Consider the following 18,917-nt stretch of genomic DNA (forward strand, 5'->3'; position numbering starts at 1 on the left):
TTTGAAAAAAGTTTAGATGCCGTTGACCACATCGGTAGACCTTTATCTTATACCAAGTAAATACAAAGTGTAAATTAGCCTCCTCACGTTTAGCCAATCTATTGATTAAATTATTTATTTCGAGAATTGCGCACGGCCCATTCTAAGGGGGCAGAAAAACCTGATAGTGAATTCGAAATTTACTATATTGAATGATGAATAATCAATATATCATAACAGTAGTGTACTGACAAGACTATAGGCTAATGGGTGTAGCCACTCAGGTTCATCGTTGATATTATCCTAGTTTGCCCCTTGTGAGATGTTGCCCTCGTCGTACATGGTATGGTTCTCTCTTTTTGTCTTCACTCACCAGATTAAATTTAAACTTTTACAAATGCCCTTCACAAAGCGTGTCCACGAGGTACTTTTTAGAAGGCGTACATCCATTCAAGATGAATTCTGAACACTTTACCTGCACTTCTTTCCTTTAACATGCTTAACTAAGAGGGTTCACTCGGTTGACCCCAGAAGCACAAAGAAAACAGACGTTTCACAGACAGGCCACCTTCTATTCACGTGTAATTGGTTTATTTGGTCATCAAAAGCATATGGACAGAGGCACAATGCGCGAAGTTTCAAAAGGAAAGCTCTACAGCACATTAAAACTGCATTACATTTGTGTAAAGTGTACTTGGGGGTCACTCTGGTAACTATGCGCGCACCTCTCCAAATGCGCACATCTCCAAAGACGCACGCCTGCACTAAATAAAAGCCGCAGCTTTGTTGGACCTTCTAGAGGAGGTGTACATATGGTACACGGGTTGTAATTAAATGCTCTGAAGTTGTTTTTTTCTTTTCTGAGCGAAGTTTCCCTTTTCGTCTTTGTATGCAGTTCCTTTGCCGTGGCTGAACAAGGGGGAAGAATTCAATGGCTTTCTTGTGAGTTGCGAACAAATGGATGGCAACAAGCTGGTCAGCGAGTTTTGGGTATTTGATTGCCCTCTTCAGATGTCCTTCAAACAAAGACTGTGGGTGAAAATAAAGCCCCACCTGGTACTTCTGTTTGCTAAAATAATAATAAATAGATTTCGTTTAATAAATAATTACAACAGACTGTAAAGCGAAGTAGTAACGGAAGTATTAATCATTGGAGCTTTGGGCACCTATCACCTGCTCTCCAGTAAGCGTGGTTTATTGTTAAATATTGTTAAATCACTTCGGAGCACCACAGACGATATCTACCATTTCCACAGCAACTGCTGGCAAATGTTTGCCTATGCTTTGCATAACAAGCAGGATATTACAAGACACTGATAAAAAAATCAAGAGACAAAACTGAGAGTTTGGAACTCGCACCTGTCCGCGATAGGCGAATATGGTTTTGGCATCACTGGTTATTTGTAAAGCGGTACAATGTGGTTTGCTTTGGATTATTTCGAGCCTTTTATAACAGCACGACAACATCCCCTATCTCATAGGCATATTTGTCCTTTTTATTGAAAGCATATGGTTATCAGATGTCCCCAAAACACATATTTAGTTAGAATGTCTAGGTAGCAGTGTGGTTAGAACGCAGACAATGGCAAACATCTAATGTTAAACTAAGTTTGCCCCATAAACGTGAAAGATCAAGATACAAGGGGAAAACAAACAATTGTGCCCCTTTTGTGTCGTAAGACCCTGCCTATCTTTTGTTAAAATACAGCAACATAAACACCACTTCTCCAAATATGGTTTTAACAAGTGCCACCAGGACGCACGAAAAATATACGATTGTTTAAGCCTGTAATTGTGTCTGTAAACATTGGAAACTTTGGTAAAAGAAAGAACTGTGCTCTGGCTCCATTTTGAATAACCGTGTTTCGTTTTTTTAGAGTTCACCTAGGAAAAACTTAATTGCGTAAAATATAAACATTCTGCAGTTGGAAAAAAGACTGCGTCTTAAATCCACGTAGGCCTATAAATTAGCTATATTTATTATGAAAGGTACACATTGTATGTGTCTGAAGCCTTGGTAAGAACGGTTTAGCTGTGCCTCGTTCGAATGGGAGGATATTGACATTTCAATTTTCAAATGGTAAATCGCGCAGTCTCTGGCTCATCTTCAATTCCACCTGATGCGTTTTCTGGAATGTCCAAAACGCGATGCAATTGTGTCTTCGGACCATTGCTGTAGTAAGTTATGGATACGTTTTAAATGCGAGTACAAATGTTGCCAAAATGATAAAAGAGACATAGGCCTATGTAACTCTTCAAAGTTTTAAACGTACAACTCATTTTGGATATGTGGTGAGTGAAGGGACCAGCAGTTTCACGCACGTGCGCTCTGGGCTCCAAATAGGGGTTTACGCAGAATGTTTATTTAAATGCTCAACTGCAGGATGACGATGGCAGTAGCCTAAATGTTAAATATTCAGGTCAGTGTTCAAGACTAATCAAAATTCATTAGAAAAAGTAATTGAAGACGAAGTGTTTGACATGCAAGGTGCGCACTGCCTAGTACAAATGTTTGCGTAAATGCATTTGTTTACCAATTTCCACATGGCCCTCTTCGCGACAGTGTTGCCTTTTGTTGAACGTGGGGATTGTAAACTCAAGTGATGGCTAGGAAGAGACCTCTCGAATGCCCCTCTAGAAGACTATTGGCCACTTCCCAGCCCTGTTTGCTCTCAGGCACGCTCCGCATTCACTGATAAGGCTAAGGACATATAAATGACCAAGGCGAGCACCGATGCGTAATTGCCACTGGAAACTGGGAAAGGAGCAACGGCCAGCTTCTGCAGAAAACAAAATACAGATATTGCATTGAGGATTACCACGATTACTGCTAACACGAGGGAACACGAATTGGGCAGGTATGCATCTGTGTACAAAACTGAATATTCAAATATTTTGCTTTAAGCATATTTTACTTTAAGCATTTTTTAAGCATAAGTGAAGTAGCCCCACTGATTCTACGCCTCCTGGGCTCTGTATAATTAATACTGTTTGAATACCCCTCACAGGATGTCCCCCAAACTGGCATGTGACTCTGCTGAGGTCAATGGGAAGGCACCACCTCCTGGACGCGGCGAGCGCAAAAGTCAACAACTCAGCTTTGCGTCAAGGCGCACGGCGAGGATCGGAGATCCAGACCTCTCCAGTGACAAATTGGCGTGCGTCGTTGATGGGAATAATAAAAACACAGGCAAGTTCAAATCCAAAGGTGAACACTACTGGAAAAAACGTCGGGTCTGTCGACGAATGAAGGCGAACGACAGAGAGCGGCACCGCATGCACAATCTCAACTCCGCCCTGGATGCGCTCCGAGATGTCCTGCCAACCCTGCCCAATGATGCCAAACTGACCAAAATAGAGACACTAAGGTACGCACACAATTACATATGGGCATTGACAGAGGCGCTCCGTATGGGTTGTAATACGGACAATTCCTTGGCCACCCAGGAGTACCAAAGTCATGCGTTCTCTCCAGACTATTATTCGCACGGGAACAACAGCTACACATCATCGTCGTGTTCAAGTTGGACTTCTCCTTTGCTGTCGCCGCACTGGCAAGACGCAGAGGGACAGTCTGCCTGTATGCTGGATGAGGACTTTGGTAGCAGCGTCGTGCGTAATTTCGAAGGTCGCAGCACGTTTTTTGGCATGGCAGGATCCCATGCTTTCCCCATGTGTTCATATTAATCAGCGCTCTCTGTTATTTGACACGACACAGTTCACGTTGTTAAATTGATGGTGCGTAAAATGTGGTTGGTAGGTGTAATTCTACAGAGGGAGGACGCACTAGTGATGCCAAGGTCCTGATACACTGTCAGCACCTTACAGGCTACGATTGTTGACGGATTATTTAAATGTCAGAAATGTTTGTACTTTTTTATTGACTATGTAGACATTTTAATGTATATATTTTGATAATAAATATTTTAATTCCAAACATCCTGTGTCTTTTGTAATGTTTATATGGTTATAGGAATTGTTATTATTATTGTTATTATTATTATTGTTATTATTATTATTATTGGCAGTAGTATTACTGTAAATAAGTGCTTATAATCACGTTTTGAGGGAGATCAGCTTTGTGTTAACTTTTTAAGTAGAAGAGCACTGCTGAGAGCGCAAACATGCTTTGAACATGAACTCTACTCATCAATGGTAGTCTTCACATTTAGTTGTCATACCAGTTTATTCCGTGCCATCTTGGAAAACATTCTGTACTCTGTAGTGTGCCACAAAAACACAAAACTATTCTGAGAAAGCCAACATCCAATACCAACCTAATATTATCTGATAAATACTCACCTAATCCACACAGATGAGGATCTTCAGGGTGCAACAGGCAATCAGGTTAAGATGAGAGTCAGTGCGTCTTTCTGATGGTCGGTTCTGTTCTGGGTGCATTTCTCGAAAGCGTAGTTGTTAACTATGATAGCTACTTTGTTGGTTGCAACGCAATTTCCCGTTGGCAACTACCCAAGTTGCTAACTGCGAACAACTACGCTACAAGGGTGAGACACCCAGAGTGGGCCACCATGAAAGTAAAGCAGGTGCATGGGGATCTGTAGATAGGGCACATAGCTCTGTGTGCAGTTTGATATCTTTGCTCAGACTGAGTCAATACGCAGCCCCCCACATGGTTATGTCAGGGGTCTTTTGGACAAAGAATAGATACTACCATGTAAGTCCAATCGGCATTACACTAAACGTAGGATGACAACATTGTATTGTACAAATCATTGTACAAAAATGTATAAACTGTTTATTGAGATCACCGATAGGGCATTCTTTCTTTGACACACAAGGCCAAGCAAGGTTGAGAGTTATGATGCTTTCAATGCCAGATCAGTTGTCTTGATAGGCTCCATAAGAAAACCTCCTTTTTAAAAACTACTTTGAATGGCTCATTTCTAAACCCATTGTCCAATAACGTCGAACAATTAAAAGGTACCCTTTAGACAAGTGTCAGAACCTTTGGTACCAGTAACAGCTTCAATTTCCAAGAACCCCTTTCAGCCAGACAGCAAAGACACACATCTCTAGTAAAAATGTTTTATTTTCTTAGTCAAATACATGCAGCATAAAAATCGTCACCGTCTTGGAATTTAAACAAAGGGAGGATTGTTACATTATCCCAATAAAAGGAGAGCAAAAAATATATATATCCTGTTCAATCAAGTGGCAATCTGGTATGGCATCACCCTTTTAGACCTGTTGTGATGCGGGTTTAAAATCCTATTCAGTGCTTTTACACCCTGGACATATTTACAGATTCATTGTGTCACAAAAGAGAAGATAGATTTGGTTTCATTTAAGGTAGCTTTTGGCAGATTTCTTTTAAGAGACATTCTGGTTGAGTAAGTGTATACTGTATACACAACACAGTTTGAACCGTTTGGTGGCACCATTCTGGTAGACCTTGTTCAAGGCCTTTTCATACTTATTTATTTTATTCTTTTTTTATTTTTTAAAAAGAGCAATGTGCAAACATACTGTATGTGGCAGCATTAATACAATATAAAACACGAGACAAATTCTGTCCTACACAAGACTGGTAGCACATCGCCACCAGTCACATCTCATCCCTCTGCTCACTACTTCTGTGCAGTCATCCTTTTCCATCCATGGAACTCTCTACATTTCTGGAATGTAAATCCAATGCATTTTTTTTGTTGTAAGATATCCAGCAGTCTGTCTTATCGCATCCAGTTAAGGTAATCCGTGAGTGGTGTCATCGTCATCATTGGCGGCAGCAGCAGTAGCAGCAACAGTCTACTTGGGGAAGACGGTGACGACGTCGTAGCCCTCGGGCGGCGTGACGCGTTCGCGCGCGTGCTTCTCGCAGTAGATCTTGTCCTCCACGAAGAAGTGGCCCTTCTGCTTCAGGTTGACGTCGCAGTCTGTGCATGTGTAGCACTCCGGGTGGCGGAACTTGTCTCGCAGCTTTACCACCATACCCCTGGGATTGGCAAAACAAACAGAATAAAAGAGACTTCTGTAAACCACACGTCAATCAACAGCGCAGCGTTCAACAACACAGCCATCTACTATGCATCTGCAAAACCTGTTGGCGACTTATTTTGACAGCAGACAAACTCACTTCACAAAGGATAAGTAATTGCATGATTAGAATGATTTATATCAACTGTTTTTTGTGCTTAAGGCCAACATTCATTGGGGTCTTATTCCTAGATTTCGTCAATTTTAAACCTCCTTTTAAACAGAGTCCTATGGTTTTCTGTTGCTGGAAGAGTAAACTCTGACAAGGAGTCCTATATATGGGGAGCTTTACCACTTAACCCTGAGCTAACTTATCCCAGCCAGTCACTATGACTGTACTCCGAGCCAACTTACCTCTGTCAGTCACTATGACTCTGCTCCGAACTAACTTATCCCAGTCAGTCATAGTATGACTGTACTTCAAGCTATAACTTCTCAGTCAGTCACCATGAGTGAACCACCAACTGGAACACACCCCTGGTCTCACACCCTCTAAATCAACAGGTCATGCTTTAAACACGTGCAAGTGGTTTTGCTCGTTCCAACATCGAATTGTTGAAAAAGAGTGTGTAAAGTTACGACTTTTTAGCCGGAATCGAATCCCTGGCGGAACTGTCGATGTCCCAACCATTTAAACCACGGCTGGGGGCAAGTAAGATTTGTCAAAAATGCGCTCTGAACATCAGTTAATGATGTGGTCATTTTGCTATTACACTCACTAAACATCTTAAATTGTAATTGGGGCACACATAGAAGTTTGACATACTCTGTAATTCTGACAAAACCCTAGTCCTAATGTGCTTTACTGTACTTCTTTAGGAAAAAATACTTCTGAGTAGTTTTACACTGCTTACCCCACATTTCAAAACCCTTCATGAACAGGAGTTTCAAAATGTCAAGGGCACACGTGCTGGTTGCTGAAAGGGCATGTGAGTTGAGTTCACGTTGCTAGAAATGTAAAATTAGGGCAAGCTGTTGTCATGGATTAAAGCAAAAACAAATTCTGACCTGTTGGAAAGGTCAGACGTGCACCTGTAGGCCAGAATGGAGAAAACCCGATACGAGGACTCAAATGCGTCCAACCAATCTGGCCAGGGAGTCTCGACACCACCACGTTATGTCATGTCAGTTCATCCTTAAGGTGCCTCAGAGGTGTTAACACCTTGTAAAAGAAGGTTAACAGCCCACCAGGAAGGCTGCCACTGCTGGCTTACTGCCACCCCTCTTATAACCGCTACCCATGGTGCTCACACAGTACATACACCCTGGCCCGCTTACAGCTTTGGCTGAGCCCAGGACAAAATCATCTGAGAAAGCCCCTCACTCAATACATTCATTGTAATGAGGACACAATTATAGGCACCCCATCCCTCTGGGCCCGGGACAACTGTCGCCCTTGTCAGCTTCCCTGCAAGTACCATACACAAGATCACTTGACACCAGCTGGATGTTTTCTAATCTGCCACCAGGTGGCAGCAGAAGAGCATAGAACAACACAAATTCCTACTGTAGAGAAATTCTGGTCCCTTGTACTGTAGAGGCTTAATGTGGTAGTGCAATCAGGCGATGAGTAAGCAATCAAGTTTGCGTGGGTTTCTTTTTTAGTTAGGCGTCATGATCAGAGTGCTTTATGTTAATGCACTTATTAAACTCATTAGCTCCATTTTCATTCTGCACCTTAAGCATACAATACAGACAGACAGAAAGAAAGAAAGAAAGAAAGAAAGAAAGAAAGAAAGAAAGAAAGAAAGAAAGAAAGACAAAAGAAAGAAAGACAGCAGAGGCGCGTTGTACTTACACAATCCCTGAGCCACATTTGTCACAGACGGGCAGCGTGTCAGCACCCTTCCCCACGGAGGCCCCGATCTTGTTGGTGGGCGCTTTCACACTTCTGAAGCCCGAGGGCTTGTCTCCGTCTCCTGGTGTGTGTGTGAGAGGGAGAGAGCAAGCGTGTGATGATGAGAATTCATTACTGTAAATGGCACCAACACTGTCTGCCAGTCGCTCCAAGACTGCTGCTATAAATTATGAATGTGCATTTCAGCTGGTGCCAAATACCAGCTGCTTTCTGATACGAAGAGTAGGCCACAGTTTTCAGGCACAGTTGAAGGCTTTTTGGATTATTGTGAAACAGACAAAGCTTCCGCATTGAAATGCATTTTCTCCCAGAATGTGTCAACTGTAAACACATCAATGTGTGTAGTCTGTCTCTAATTCAACACATACTGTAATGTTATTAAGACGTTTTTGCTGCTGAGGCAGACTCTATATTTTTACATAAACAAAAAGCAACCCAGCAGGAATGGCCGCAGTGCAATTCTCAAGTCGGCCTGACTATGTTGTCCAATAACTAACAATATTTACTTTCTCACAACATTGGGTTTGAATAACGCTGGCATGGCAAGCTTTAATACTATTTACTGACTAACAGAGACTACTGGACTACTAATACTGACATTTGTTTCCGGCTGCCAGCTGAAAAATAAATGCCAACATAAGAGTGCAATCCAAGAGTGCTTTATTTATGATAGGACAGTGACAGAGGGACTGGAAACGAGTGGGGAGAGAGAGACGAGGAAGGACTGGCAAATGACCCAGGCCATGGTATGGCCCATGGCATGAATTCTAGAAAAATACAACACAACGGTAGACATTCTAGCACTGTTTAGGCTTGCGCACCTGTTTCAAGGATCTCCTGCAGCACCATGAAGGAGGTGGACTGTCTGGGCGGCTCGTTGGAGTCCTGGTTTTCCTGCAGCATCTTGTACACCTCCGAATCAGCAGCGATCCCAGCCTTCCCACCCGCCTTGGACGGATCTGGCCTGCACAGAAGAGGTTAAGAGGGAGAATGTTGAGGAGAGAGGAGTTTGGCTCAGTTAAGGAGAGAGGCGATTGAGGAGAGAGGAGGTTGAGGAGAGAGGAGTATGACTCAGTTAAGGAGAGAGGCGATTGAGGAGAGAGGAGGTTGAGGAGAGAGGAAGTTGAGGAGAGAGGAGGTTGAGGACAGAGGAGGTTGAGGACAGAGGAGGTTGAGGACAGAGGAGGTCGGCTTGGATAAGTTGAGAGAGAGGACGTGGGCTTGGTTAAGGAGATAGGAGATTGGCTCGGTTAACCCCCCCAATCGGGCCCCTAAGTAAGTAAAACATTGTGTTCTACTTATTCATTGCAGTTTTGTGTCATTTGGAGCACTTCCGAAGATATTAATGAAACGCCATTCGTACAGGCAAGCAAATGCAGGCACTAAATATATTGTATGCAATTTATTAATTAGGACATGGTAGCACTAGAGTGAATGTTTTTGGTTTGAAACATTGGGGAAAACAATCTTTGTGAGTCTAAACTATGCCGGCAAACTGAATGAATGAATAAATGAATGAATGAATGAATGAATGACAGCACTGTTGTGGATTGATGGCATCCCCACCTTCAGGAAACTCGGAAAAATTGTATTACTCACATCCTGCGGATGTTTCAAACCAAAAGCTTTCACTACATGTTATTAGTGCTAGCCTATCAGAATTTATACCGTATATATTTTTATATTGTATATATTATATTTATATATATACAAAAATAATGCATGCACTGCCTGTATTTACTTGCACCTAAATAAGGGCTTGATTGCAAAAAAGGTCTTGTCCTTTATGTAGAGAAAGCAGGCCTGATCGTCTGGACACTGAGGCATACCGGAGGCGTCGAACGACACATTATTTTGATGAAGGACAAGGACACTGCCTGCATCAGGGTATGAACCAGCGCATGTACCAATACATTACATTACATTACATTGCATTTGGCAGACGCTTAATAACCAAAGCGACTTACAAACGAGGGCCGATGTACAAATACATAAGCTGTGTATTACTCAACAGGGTTACGCCCATGCAAACGGCCAAAATGGAGAACTAGTGCAGATGAACTGAAAAGGGAAATAAGGTTTGCCAAAAGAGGCAGGCAACAGTAATCCAATCGGCCTTGCCATGGCTCAGACGGTAGGGCACTGCACTGCTACACCGGTGACCCTGGGTCCTTGCCACCCCTCCCCCGTCTCTTTCTCCCCACTGGCTTCCTGTCCATTACAACTGTCCCATCACCACCCCCTTGACCCCTCCAAAAAATGTTTACAACAGTCATCCAATGACTGCTGGAGACACCACATCTCCATATACAACACAAGTACTTTATAAGCACAAACAATATTGTGTCATTACCTCCGCCAAGGAGGTTATGTTTTCAGTCGCGTTGGTTTGTCCGTTTGTCTATTTGTTTGTCAGTAGCATAACTCAAAAACTAATCAACGGATTTGGACGAAACTTTCTGGAGTTGTTGATAATGACCAAAGGAACAAGTCATTAAATTCTGGTGGTGATCCAGATCACGAACCGGAACCAGGACTTTTTGAAAGATTCTGTCAGCAGGATAACTCAAAAACTAATCAACTGATTTGGACCAAACTTTATGGAGTTGTTAGTAATGACCCAAGGAACAAGTGATTAAATTCTGGGGGTGATCACGAACCAGAACCAGGACTTTTTAAAAGATTCTTCACTATTGCTGGCCTATATATGAAGAGCTTAAAGTATGTTCTCAAAACATTTCAATGGCAAGAATTCACACATTGATTATAGGACTTCTTAACAGTCAATTCCAATATTAAAATGCAAAAAGTCAAAAATGGTGTATATAGCGTTTTGGAAAAGAGCTCTTCATATCTAAACACCCCTAGTGACCAGAAATTGAATTGCGGGGAGAAAGCAGAAAGACTTAAGGTCAGATTAGACTTCAGCAACTGCGCATGTCAAAAGTTGCTTGGCAGTGGCCACGAACCAACTTTGCCTTCATGCATCTGCGCCCGAGGTCTCGTTGCGAGCCACATTTGAAATAGCGTGATTACAGTCACTACATTGCAAGCACTGCAGTCATTATTAAGCAATGTTGCTTTCTAGCCCAGTTAGCTAAGTATATTCACACAAACGGCAAAGGCAATGTACTGGTATCATTATTTGACATACCCAGTCTGTTTTCACGTGCATAAAATGCAAGCACAAACAGTTGACTCTGCCAATGTGTGTTTACATTCAGTGGAGGAACTCAGTAGTAAAACTGCAGGCATTGTGCCACAAGTATTCAACTGATGCATTGTTTGTTACTTAGCTTGCACCTTCGTGTATTTACACACAAGAGAAAACAACTCTCCTCAGCCTCACACACACCAGGGTTTCCCCCAGCACTTTATTGCTAAGGAGGCCACCTTGACAATAAGCACCTACCACCTTGACTAAGTCCCCTGAAAAGATAAAGATTTCATGTTGTGAATGTAATTTCTAAAGTAGCATAACCAAAAAACATGTACTTTTAACGCGCCACCACCTTGACTAACAACAATTCTGGGGGAAAGACTGCACGCATTACCCCAAGTGCAGTGCCAGAGTCAGAGAAGAAGTCAGTATTTCCATTCTGCTGAAGGTAGAGCTACAAAGTACTTACGCGTTGCCAGATTCGTTGGCGGCCGCCACAGTCTTGACGTCATCCACGGCACTGTTGAAGCTCTGGATGTTTTCGGAGGAGTAGAGGCCGGAGGGGTTGTTGTACTGGTTGGTGACCACCTTGGAGCCTGCCGGGGAGAAGGGCATGGCACTACGGTTGTGGGCCGCGCCTATGGGCTTCACCTCCTGAGAAGAGACATTTAGACAGTCATTAGGGTAGTGTTTCTCAACAGGGGCTCTACATCCCTCCCAGGGGGCTTTGGGAAGCCCTAGGGGGGCTTTGAGAAGGATATACATGGATTCTAAATGTTGTTTATAACCTGACTGCGGGAACCTAGCTGTGAACAACTCAACCTCTGATTGTTGGAAACTGCTGTCGGTCAAAACATTAGCTCATGTGGTTGGCTGCCAGTGTCTTGCCCCTCCTCATAGCATTGTGTTGATCAACACTGAGTAAGTTAAGGCAAAGTCACATTAATGCCACATTTGATACACTCAAAATGTTTAATGTGCTTAACGAAACTAAAAGCAAAAGGTTGATATTTATAGTATAACTTTTGTATGTTTATTGTTTTGAACCTATGCTCAATCACTTTCTTGGCTAGTTGAGAGGGCATTCCAAGTTGACTGACCCAGATAAATGTACCACAACAATCAAGTGGTAAATCACAGAATAGAAGGGCTTATGGAAGCAAAATAATGCTACAGGGTAGTTCCATAAAGCTTATAGAGTATTACAAGGCTCTTCTATTACAAGGCTCACCTACACCATAACATTGAATTAACAAGACCAGTCATTCAACACACATTCTGGAATTTCCCGCTTGCTTTCCTTGCATAAACTATGACTTAACTGAATCCTGACACACACCAACATACACAAACACAAACACACACACCACAAAGGGATAGCCAAAACACAGGACCTCTTTGCACACCTGATGGGAGTAAAGTAGGTGCCGTCTAGGCCTTGCCTTGCCTGTGCAGCTGTTGCGCACTAGTGCATTTAGAAAGGCCTGACGCGACTTGTCTGTTTATGAAAGGAAAGCTTCACAAGAACTTAAGCTGAGTCTACAAACACAAGCATGGGGTAAGAACAAAGGCCCCCATTGGACACTACAGCTGCTTAATGGCCACATCACATGCTTCAGAAAAGTCTGTCTGCAGTCTACTGTACTGTTAGCCTGGGCGAAGCTGACTGTTAACTCCGTCAAACAGTCTGGCGAAACCCATATTGTGCTTTATTAGCATGACTGGTACGATATAGTGTCGCAAAAGCATACAAATATCAAAACAAACATGTGAATAGTGTTGTTACCTTAACCAATCAGTAACGGACTTCGTGGGTGAGTTCTGCTTCACCACTCTCAACTGTTTCGTAATTGACTAAACAGTGAGCGAACCGAGCTAGGAGGCTTTTGCCAGACTAAGTGCGGAGCCAAAATCTTTGGGTGGAGTACATAGGATGGCGTAACCAGGCTACCGTACTGTACGCCCACTTAGATGCTTAAAGACTCGAAAAGGAACCAGCAACAGATCAAGAATGCCCCGAAAAGGCCCGGTCGTGGCCTAATGGTAGGGCACTGGGTTACTACACGGGCGACCCGGGTTCGATTCTGGCCCGGGTCATTTGCCAGTCCTTCCCCGCCTCTCTCTCCCCACTCGTTTCCTGTCCTTCTCTCACTGTCCTATCACAGATAAAGGCATAAAAAGCCCTAAAAAATATCTTAAGAATAGAATGCACAGAAAAGTGTTGGTGAAAGGAAACCACAGGGCAGCAACAGTCAGCGTTATTTGGCATTGAGAGGGTGTGTGATGGAAGAGATATAAATCATATCTCCACAGCGTGGTGCAACCACACCGGTAATTCACCGCTTGTTTTTTTTTCGCCCTCTGCTGTAGCCGCTGCCCCTTACAATAGCACAGTGGTTCTCAAACTTTTCCCATCATTCCCCCCTTCGGAGGGTCTGGATGCTTCCGAGCCCCCCCGCCCAAGCAACAGCAGTAGCCTACTCGCGCAGATTTTACGATTTCTGCGCTGTGCAGCATTAAAGGAAAAGTGACTGGTGAGATAAAACAAAGAGGGACTACAGTGGAATGCAGATGTGTGTTCATTTCCTATATGAGAATTAATAATATAATGTTTATAACTATGTATATGATGCTTAAAACGTATTGGCTTATTGGCGAGACAAGAAATCATTTCCTTGGGGGAAAATAAAAATAAAAATCAGATGTCACAAGCCCCCCCTGTGATGCCTCCGCGCCCCCCCAGGGGGGCTTACGCCCCACTTTGAGAAACACTGCAATAGCAGAACGGTGTCCCTTGTCTACTCCCTCATACACACTTTCTGTCTGCTTTCACACACATACGCTTCTTTTTCTTTCTCACACATACAGTCTTCCTCTCTCTCTGTCTCTCTCACACATACACACCACCTCCCTTTCTCTGTTTCTGTGTGTCTCTCTCTCCCACACACACAGATATATACAGTCTCTCCCACACACCACTCTCCCTTCCTCGGTCACACATACCTGTACACTCTCTCTAAGACACACACACACACACACATACACTCTCTTCCTCACACTCACACTCTCCCTCACACTCACACATACACTCTCTCAAAGAAACGCACACATACACTTTCTCAAAGAAACACACACATACACTCTCTTCCTCACACTCACACTCTCTCACACATACACATACACACTCTCACTCACACAGACACACGCACAAACAGTACACACACGCAGCCCCTCCCATCTCATCTGTGAGTGCAGGCTTCCTGAACTGGCCTGCTCTCCACTCCTCTCGTCTCCCAGCCCCGTTCAGTTCCCTCCCCTCCCCTCCCCTCCCGTGCCTTTTGACCTTCCTCTTCCTCTCGCAGCGACGCTCTGTTGCGTCATGGCGCGAGTGATAAACCCTCCGCGTCTCCAAGGAGACAGGCTTGTTGGGACATAAACAATGACATCACAAATGGCTACTTGGACCGCAGAGCCGTTTGCTTTTTCAGGTCCGCTTACACAGTCAAGTCAAGTCAGAGCAGCGCTTAGTGCTGATGATGCAGGGGTAAGACAGACAGAAAGACAGACAAACAGACGGTATGTGTGTGTGAGTCAGTGAAAGCTGTAGAATGAGTCAGTAAGCGGATACTGCTGATAAACCAGGTGTGTACCTGCGGTTCTGACGCCAGGTTCATCTTGTAAGGGTTGGTCTTACCCTCCTCCGACGATAGTGGCGACCACATTTTGGACTCAGACCTTGAATCAAAAGAAAAAAGAAAGAAGAATCATGAAGTCATTGGCTTGTCAACAGCGTCGTTTCGTTTCTAGCTCACACGCACAACTCACCACAGTCTTGCAGCTACAGCGGGAACAGTAAAACCTGAACACTATAGTCGCCTCAGGCACTTTTCCACACTTACCAAATGAGTTATGAGTCAGATTTGGGTTTACGACAACCAGGTGATTGCTGCTGCAAGACAGGGCCGATGGCAGGCACACTGTGTGTAACCTAACGTAAAGGCCCCGTTTACACATACCCAGGTATTTTGATAAACAAACGTTTACAAAAATATTTTTTTTCATTCACACCATGGGCAAATCTGCATAAATATGCCGCCGAGAGCGGTCATAAATGTGTTCAGGCTGTGCGTGGTAAGGCGAATGCCATTCAAGTCACAGTTTTTATCTGTTTATATACAAACGCTAACAAGAGGGGTTTTTATGTTTTTTTTTAAATCTCCACTTTTGCCGGAGTTCAAGGGTTAGTTTCAGAGGAATTTCAAGTTTCAGAGGATTCGTTTCAGAGGGAAAACGGAGGGAAAGGTCTTCGTTCATCCAAATAACCGGGTGTGTATAAACGGCTCCTAAGAGACGTGCCAGCTCCATACAGAGCCAATGAAGCAGATGCTATCACACAACAACAGAAGCGACATTAGGAATGTCACAAGTCATTAGCTAAAGTGGGAGCAAGAACGCAAGGCAAGGCTAGGCAAGACACAGCAGAACAAGTTCACTTAACTACTTGAAGAGTAGGTAGAGCACTACTAGTATCAAAATGCATTTGCCCATATAATTATTATTATTATTTTTACCACATTAATCAACTGAAGTGCCTGGACCAAGGACCTTTTTTTTCTCCAGTCTAAGTTGACTCGACTACTTGGCTACCAGCTATACCCACCCTGTGCAAACACACTTCTTGAAACCTGTGACCTGTACACACAGCACAGCACAGCACAGCACACACACCTAGTTCTGTCTGCAACTCTCACTGAAGTGCCATGCTTCAAGCCTCAAGTTTCTCGTTACTAGTTGGTTTAGAAAAATCAGTGAAACTTACAGAAACAAACACAATCAATGAGTGGGATTAGTTTATCTGTGAAGCACACAATGGCAATGTTCCTGATCATATTTACCTGTTGTAGTAATCAAGATGATATTCACCTAGAACTGCACACAGATCAACATGTAGCTACATCGGCAGTAGCACCTGGCTTTACTTTCTGTACTTTTACATGTATTTTGTGTTGTGATAGTAGCCTATATGTTTTGTGATGTGATATTGTTTGTCTGCTGTATTACTATTACTATGCCAGAATTCACATTAGGACATTATTGAAAATGCATACTGGTAGGCTACCTTCTATATCTCCTCTATATGTCTTGTGTTGTGTCCAGTCTTGCACTTTAAATGTCTGTATGTGTATTGTATGGGTACTGTATGTGTACTGTCTATGTCTATATCTTATGTCTATGTCTGCACAGGGAAGAAAGAAACATAACTTAAATACTTTCTATGACCAGCGCATGTAAAGAAATTGATAGTAAAGCTGACTTGACTTGACTAAGCCTGTGCTGTTGGCAGAGTATGACATAGTAAAAGGTGTGTTGTTCAATTCACTCAAGCCTGTGCAAGTCATCAGGCCAGAAGTCATGCCTGCCTGCTACCTACCTGTCGATAGAGAGCACCATCTCGTCCCCACAGGCTTTGATCTTGTTCTGGGCTTCCAGGTGGGTCATGCCATCCGTGGCCTCCCCATCTATTGCCAGGATCTGGTCTCCAATGCACATGTTGGCCTGGGCTGCCTTGCTGCCTGGAGTAACCTGGCGGATGATGGACAGTCCATTGTCAAATGTCACTCACAAGGGGCATACTTTACAAATTACTTGTACTTGTCTAAATTACCCTTTGGGATTCAAAACTTGTAAACTCTTTACAACACACAGTCTTTCACTCCAGTTTCACTTCACATGAAAAAGGTCAAGTTGAAGTTCATAGCAATACTCTACGCCTTTGATGTTTATGGCGAAACAGTTTCTTTCACTTCCTCCCAATACAGTACACATAAATTCTGCATCTGCCTGTCTGTCCATAACATACAGTACCATTCCATGTACACTGTGCTATGTCATGTAACAACGCTTTATTGTTGTTAGTGCCATAAAAAGGAATTGTGCCAATGTTACAATGTCGCCAGCAGCGTTCTGTTCACATCCATATGTTTCAGAGGAGGGGCACAGTCACTTCGTTCACTGTAGGCTACTGGCTACAGTAAGTTACATGGACGTTGGCAGGGCGGTGTAACTTCCTTCCATTATAGGCTACTTTCTGAACATAGAACATTTTCGAAATCCCAATACGACCCAAATGGCGGGCGCACCATGAAGGTAATTCTATGGATCATGAATGAGTGTGTATGAGAGCGGTGGCTTCCCGTGGCACAATACGCGCAGCGACTCACACTCACACACACGCGAGCAGACAGACACACTAGCAGCTACGCCAAGATCAACAAGTTGACTGTCTAGCTGTGTAAAAATAACAAAACACAATGAGAGACACTTACACGTGAGATGGTCAGTGGCTGTTCAAAATCCTTCCCACCAACCAAACGGAATCCCCAAGGCCCTGGACCTTGCATAACAACCTTAACAGGCATGATTGGAGAACTTTGCTGAATATCTCCTGGACAGCAAAAATCTACACTCCACTTTCCGAAGTGGATTTCTATAAACTCTGAAACCGGGAGGTGCTCTTGTGCTCTGAAATCCACAGTCGGAAGGGGCGGAACTACAAGCGAATTCAGCGAATAGTTTGCTCAGAAGTGTGCGCTGATAAGAATGTGGCTCCAGCGTTTGTTTAGCGGAGTCAGAGCCATCTAATAACAGAGTTGCGCAAACCGGGGACCAGGAAGTCGGTTGGTGATGTGATTCGCGTAGATTAAAATGTTTCTTAACAGTAAACTTCTGTTCATTGGAAACTAACACAGAACCATCACATACCAAACAAAGATTAAGTACAAACAAATTACATGACCTTTACCACATTTTCTGTGTTATACCGCCACCTCCTGGAACTAAGTAACTTCTAATAGAACTAAAGTCAATGGGGATTTCCATGTTAACTCTCCGTGAGGCTCCATGAGAGCCGCCATTGCTGTGGAAAGATTGGTCCATAGAGGTCTATGGGAGTGGCGTAACTCTGATATTAGATGGCTCTGAGCGGAGTAACATTACGTCATCAGATTAGATGCAGGCTTACCATTTATGGTAGAGCCAAATCCCAGGATGTGGAATGCGCCGCTCCCAAATTTTGGGATTCCTGGCAGCGAGCGGCAGTGAGCATTCTCCCAAGGCATACCCAAACATGTCCGCTATAATGGACCAGAGGCCACATTCTCGACCTGGAGGTCCCCCTTTTGTCAGTTTTAAAAGTTGTCTTCATCGTGTTCACATAACCTCTCTTGGGACTTCGACGTTCCCTCATATGAACTTATGATTGACATGGCCCTGATGTAAGAAGATAAACATGTTTAGAAAGCTATATGATGTATGAAAAGTGGGTACAGAATCACACGTGTACCGTGCGCCATGAATGACGACAATAAAAAGGGCAATAGTTTAATGTAGTTTATTAAATATTGCATAATAATACAGAAAATCACAGCAGTAAATATTGTTTTCCTTTCAATATTGTAACAGCACCGCAAATAAGCAAACAAAAGAAAACCTGCAATGTGCGTCTCGTCAAAGGTTCACATAGGCTAATTATCATGTACTATCGCGGCGATGATGCACACCTTAGTGCTGACACACGCTGCTACACTGTATCTACTTGGAAAATATTCTCTCCCGTCATGACAGCTACACCTGTGATAAAAACAATCAAAATATCCTTCAACATGGCAAGGCCCACTGCAATATTGTGACAATATTGTCGGGAAGATAGCTGAAAATGAGGCACAATTGAATAAACCACATAAGTGACATAAGGCGTTATAAATGTCCAAGACAAGACGATGATAATAAGCATAATGTTAAAAATATGCTTCAGACTGTGCTCAACAATTCTCACTCTGTGCTTTGCCAAAAATAAAAACAAATCCTTCTAGGTCCTGTAAATAAACTGGTATATTCATAGAACTTTAGTGTGACTTTCAATCA

At 43.3% G+C, this 18,917-nt stretch overlaps 1 protein-coding gene across 1 annotated transcript; it reads right to left on the minus strand.

The window, feature by feature from the left end:
- Positions 1 to 5,014: 5,014 nt before the first annotated feature.
- pdlim1 (PDZ and LIM domain 1 (elfin)) lies at positions 5,015 to 17,595 on the minus strand. Its single transcript, XM_063191769.1, has 7 exons — positions 17,321 to 17,595; positions 16,426 to 16,577; positions 14,645 to 14,729; positions 11,464 to 11,648; positions 8,656 to 8,798; positions 7,775 to 7,895; positions 5,015 to 5,935 (listed from the first exon to the last, which is right to left on the minus strand). The coding sequence occupies exons 1-7, from the start codon at positions 17,411 to 17,413 to the stop codon at positions 5,749 to 5,751; spliced, it is 966 nt and encodes a 321-aa protein (XP_063047839.1). The 5' UTR covers positions 17,414 to 17,595; the 3' UTR covers positions 5,015 to 5,748.
- Positions 17,596 to 18,917: the final 1,322 nt, after the last annotated feature.

Source organism: Engraulis encrasicolus, chromosome 24 (assembly GCF_034702125.1).
Source record: "Engraulis encrasicolus isolate BLACKSEA-1 chromosome 24, IST_EnEncr_1.0, whole genome shotgun sequence".
NCBI lineage: Eukaryota > Metazoa > Chordata > Actinopteri > Clupeiformes > Engraulidae > Engraulis > Engraulis encrasicolus.